The 2,902-nt window shown below is 38.2% G+C and overlaps 1 protein-coding gene across 2 annotated transcripts; it reads right to left on the minus strand.

Moving 5' to 3' along the window:
• Window positions 1–726: 726 nt before the first annotated feature.
• Window positions 727–2,128, minus strand: LOC124162376 (mitochondrial import inner membrane translocase subunit Tim8). Of its 2 annotated transcripts, none has more exons than XM_046538890.1 (3): window positions 2,028–2,128; window positions 1,797–1,919; window positions 727–1,643 (listed from the first exon to the last, which is right to left on the minus strand). In XM_046538890.1, exons 2-3 carry the CDS (start codon window positions 1,911–1,913, stop codon window positions 1,476–1,478), a joined length of 285 nt encoding a protein of 94 aa, XP_046394846.1. In that variant the 5' UTR covers window positions 1,914–1,919; window positions 2,028–2,128; the 3' UTR covers window positions 727–1,475. The 2 variants fall into 2 exon arrangements, with proteins under 2 accessions (XP_046394846.1, XP_046394847.1); XM_046538891.1 differs by having other exon boundaries at window positions 1,797–1,920; window positions 2,007–2,095.
• Between the last annotated feature and the right edge of the window lie 774 nt (window positions 2,129–2,902).

Below are 2,902 nucleotides of genomic sequence, written 5' to 3' on the forward strand. Positions count from 1 at the left end.
TTAATAATGCGCTTCGAATACATGTGTGAGTGGACAGTATCTGCACGTGACTCGGCCTTGAAGCATGATCGAAACATCGATTTTTCTTTTAATCTGTCTATCGTAAATCTAAAATCAAGTTTGAGAGATTTCTAAGGTTTTGTGACGAAATTCACGGCTATTTCCAGGTTTTTTCACGGTAGACTAAGTTCACGGCTCATTCACGGTTTTAAGGTTTTCACGGTCGAGTGGGAACCCTGTGAACACTGGCTTAACTAGGAATATGCTTGTGGGGGGATGGGAGGGCCTGTGGGTGACTCCGCCCCAGGCAACGGGGAAATTTTTGAAAAATAACATGCCTGGAAATAAATTTTACATCATTTTGGCACTTAAAATTTGGGTTTCACTCGTAATTCCTAGGAAAATCTCAGTGGCTGTCTCACTGTCATGATATTGATAAATGATCTATAATTTTACGCAGATGCATTATTATATGTCAAACCTAGACAAGAGATTTCAATATATCTTGTATTTCTCTGAGGCTTGGGGGGGGGGATCTATCCTCATCACCTCCCATAGTTACACCACTGCATTGATATGAATTCTGTCTATTAGAACTCTATAAGTAGGTTCAAGGGAGTCTGTCTAAAGAGTTTTGAGATAATCCCGAAGGATGTATTAGTAACTACGTATGATGTATTAGAAGTATGTATATATAAGGACGATGTAGAACTGGTTTACAAGCAGTAATTTATATGAGCAGATTTATTTATGATCCAAGGGTAAAATACAGGTCCTCCTGAGGAACTCATTACAGCAAAAGAAAATTCACTATTGGAATGAACCTTGAAAATAAATCTTGCATGGGTGACTGATTGAGCTTGACATCATTAATTTGAAAATTTACAAACACTGCATTTTTGACTTTCCACACAAACATGATCATCTTTAATTTTCATTATCATGAACTTTATACAGCTAGGCACAGATACATTCTCCCCTCTACCTGATGATTACATTGAGAATTCAAACCTGGATTCGTGTCCATATGAAAGAGTGAAGAGGTGAATTTTAGTGAAAAAATCACAGAAATTCGAAATCAACTTTCTTAGGAATCTAACAATATAAAGGGCTTTGCTTCCAAAAGCCTCTTATGGTTTATTGGAACCAACCTTCGGCTCATTAACTGTACAGGTACGGTACCACACCAAATACTAATATCCTCTTCCAAGGCCATCCATCACAATAAACCACACTTCCTTATGAATCGACCAAACAATGTACAAAATTAAAATGAGGAAGAAGATTTTTATCCCAATGAAATCAAAATCAACAAGTGAGAGCCATGTATTACATGTATCTCAGTATGTGCATACAGATTTAAAAGGAGGCTTTAGAAGACAACGTAGAGGAAACAACTAATGGAAACGCCTAGAGTCTTTCCGTGGTGCGAAACGGCATTAAGACATCTACCATTCAACACAGAGTATTTTAGACTAGGAAACACTTTTCTGCAGTAACTGAGCAAACCTGTTCGTCACCAAGAGAGAAACGTCGATGAACCTCTCTACACAATTGGTCAAACATGTTTCTGTTTTGCTATCCATTTTGCTTCCAGGTTTGTCGACGCACTTTTCCCAACAGAATTCATTGAATTCATGGATCTGTAATAAAATACAAGCATATAAAAGGATGTTTGAGAAAGCTACATGTCGGAGTCACTTAAAAGAAAAAAATCTACATAATTCCGACTTCCCGAGGTTCGATCAAAAACTCTCAAATAAACTCAAAGCCTTGATAAAGTTACTATCAATCACCTGGGCATGTAGTTGTGCTTTCTGCTTTTCCACCATTAGGAAGTCTTGCAGTTCACGATCCACTTCCTTACCGGAATCTTGCGGAAAGGAAGAATCACTAGAAAAGCTGTCCGCCATGGTTCTCTGAGAAAATATTAATACACATAGTAATTTACGAGCATTATCGTATATTGGAAGGTTCCAATATCACTCGATTACAAATCATTTAGCAATTCTATCCAGACTACTCACGAAAACACCACCACGAGCTGATGCAAGAATTTACGATTGTCATTTTAGAAATCAGTCAACAAGGACAAGGACACAAGAAACACAAGGAGCAGGGAGGCTGCGATTGTTTTCTCTTCACTGTTTTACTAAATGGCCACTAGAGACGCTGCGCTTACCTCGCCTTACCCGCTGCGTTTTAAATTTCGTTAAAGAAGGGCGATGGTGCAGCCGTAGTAGGCCGGACTTGTCCTCGATTTCAGCTCTTATGCGCCCATATAGTACTCCGGGTAAACCTTTCCTTCACCCAAAAACCTCAAAAAAATGTTTCTTTCTCCTGAAGGAGCTCTCTCAAAGTAAGTTTTTGTGAGTCTTTCTCCAATTGGGAACCCAACTCAGTGTAGTGCCAAACCCTTCCCTCGCAAGGATACTTGAAAGAGTTCCCATCAGTGCCGAGCCCGCGATTAGCTATATTTTAAAACAGGTTTTTCTCAATATTTAGTGACTAACAAATATTAATTTCTTTTGGTTTAACTGCCGTTTACATCTTTTGAATGAAATTCTGATGCCATCATTAGAGGTAACAAATACAAAATTTATCAGAATACAGAGCTGTAATATTTTCTTCAAGAGGTTTCTTAGAAATTTCTATGAATGCAACTTCCTATATGTACTCATATTGCTTTCACATGGCCACTTAAGCATTGTGATGTATGTAAAGGTACTGCAGAAAATAGTCATATGGATTTGAATCCAGCTTGCATTGGTGGTGGATACATATGGGGGGGATAGGGGACTGCCCCTGTTGCTGAATATTGCAGAACCACAGTTGTGGCTTTTTTATATCATATGATGGCATTGTCTTGTATACGTGTATAATTAGTTTAAATATAACTTTC

Source organism: Ischnura elegans, chromosome 7 (assembly GCF_921293095.1).
Source record: "Ischnura elegans chromosome 7, ioIscEleg1.1, whole genome shotgun sequence".
Taxonomy (NCBI): domain Eukaryota; kingdom Metazoa; phylum Arthropoda; class Insecta; order Odonata; family Coenagrionidae; genus Ischnura; species Ischnura elegans.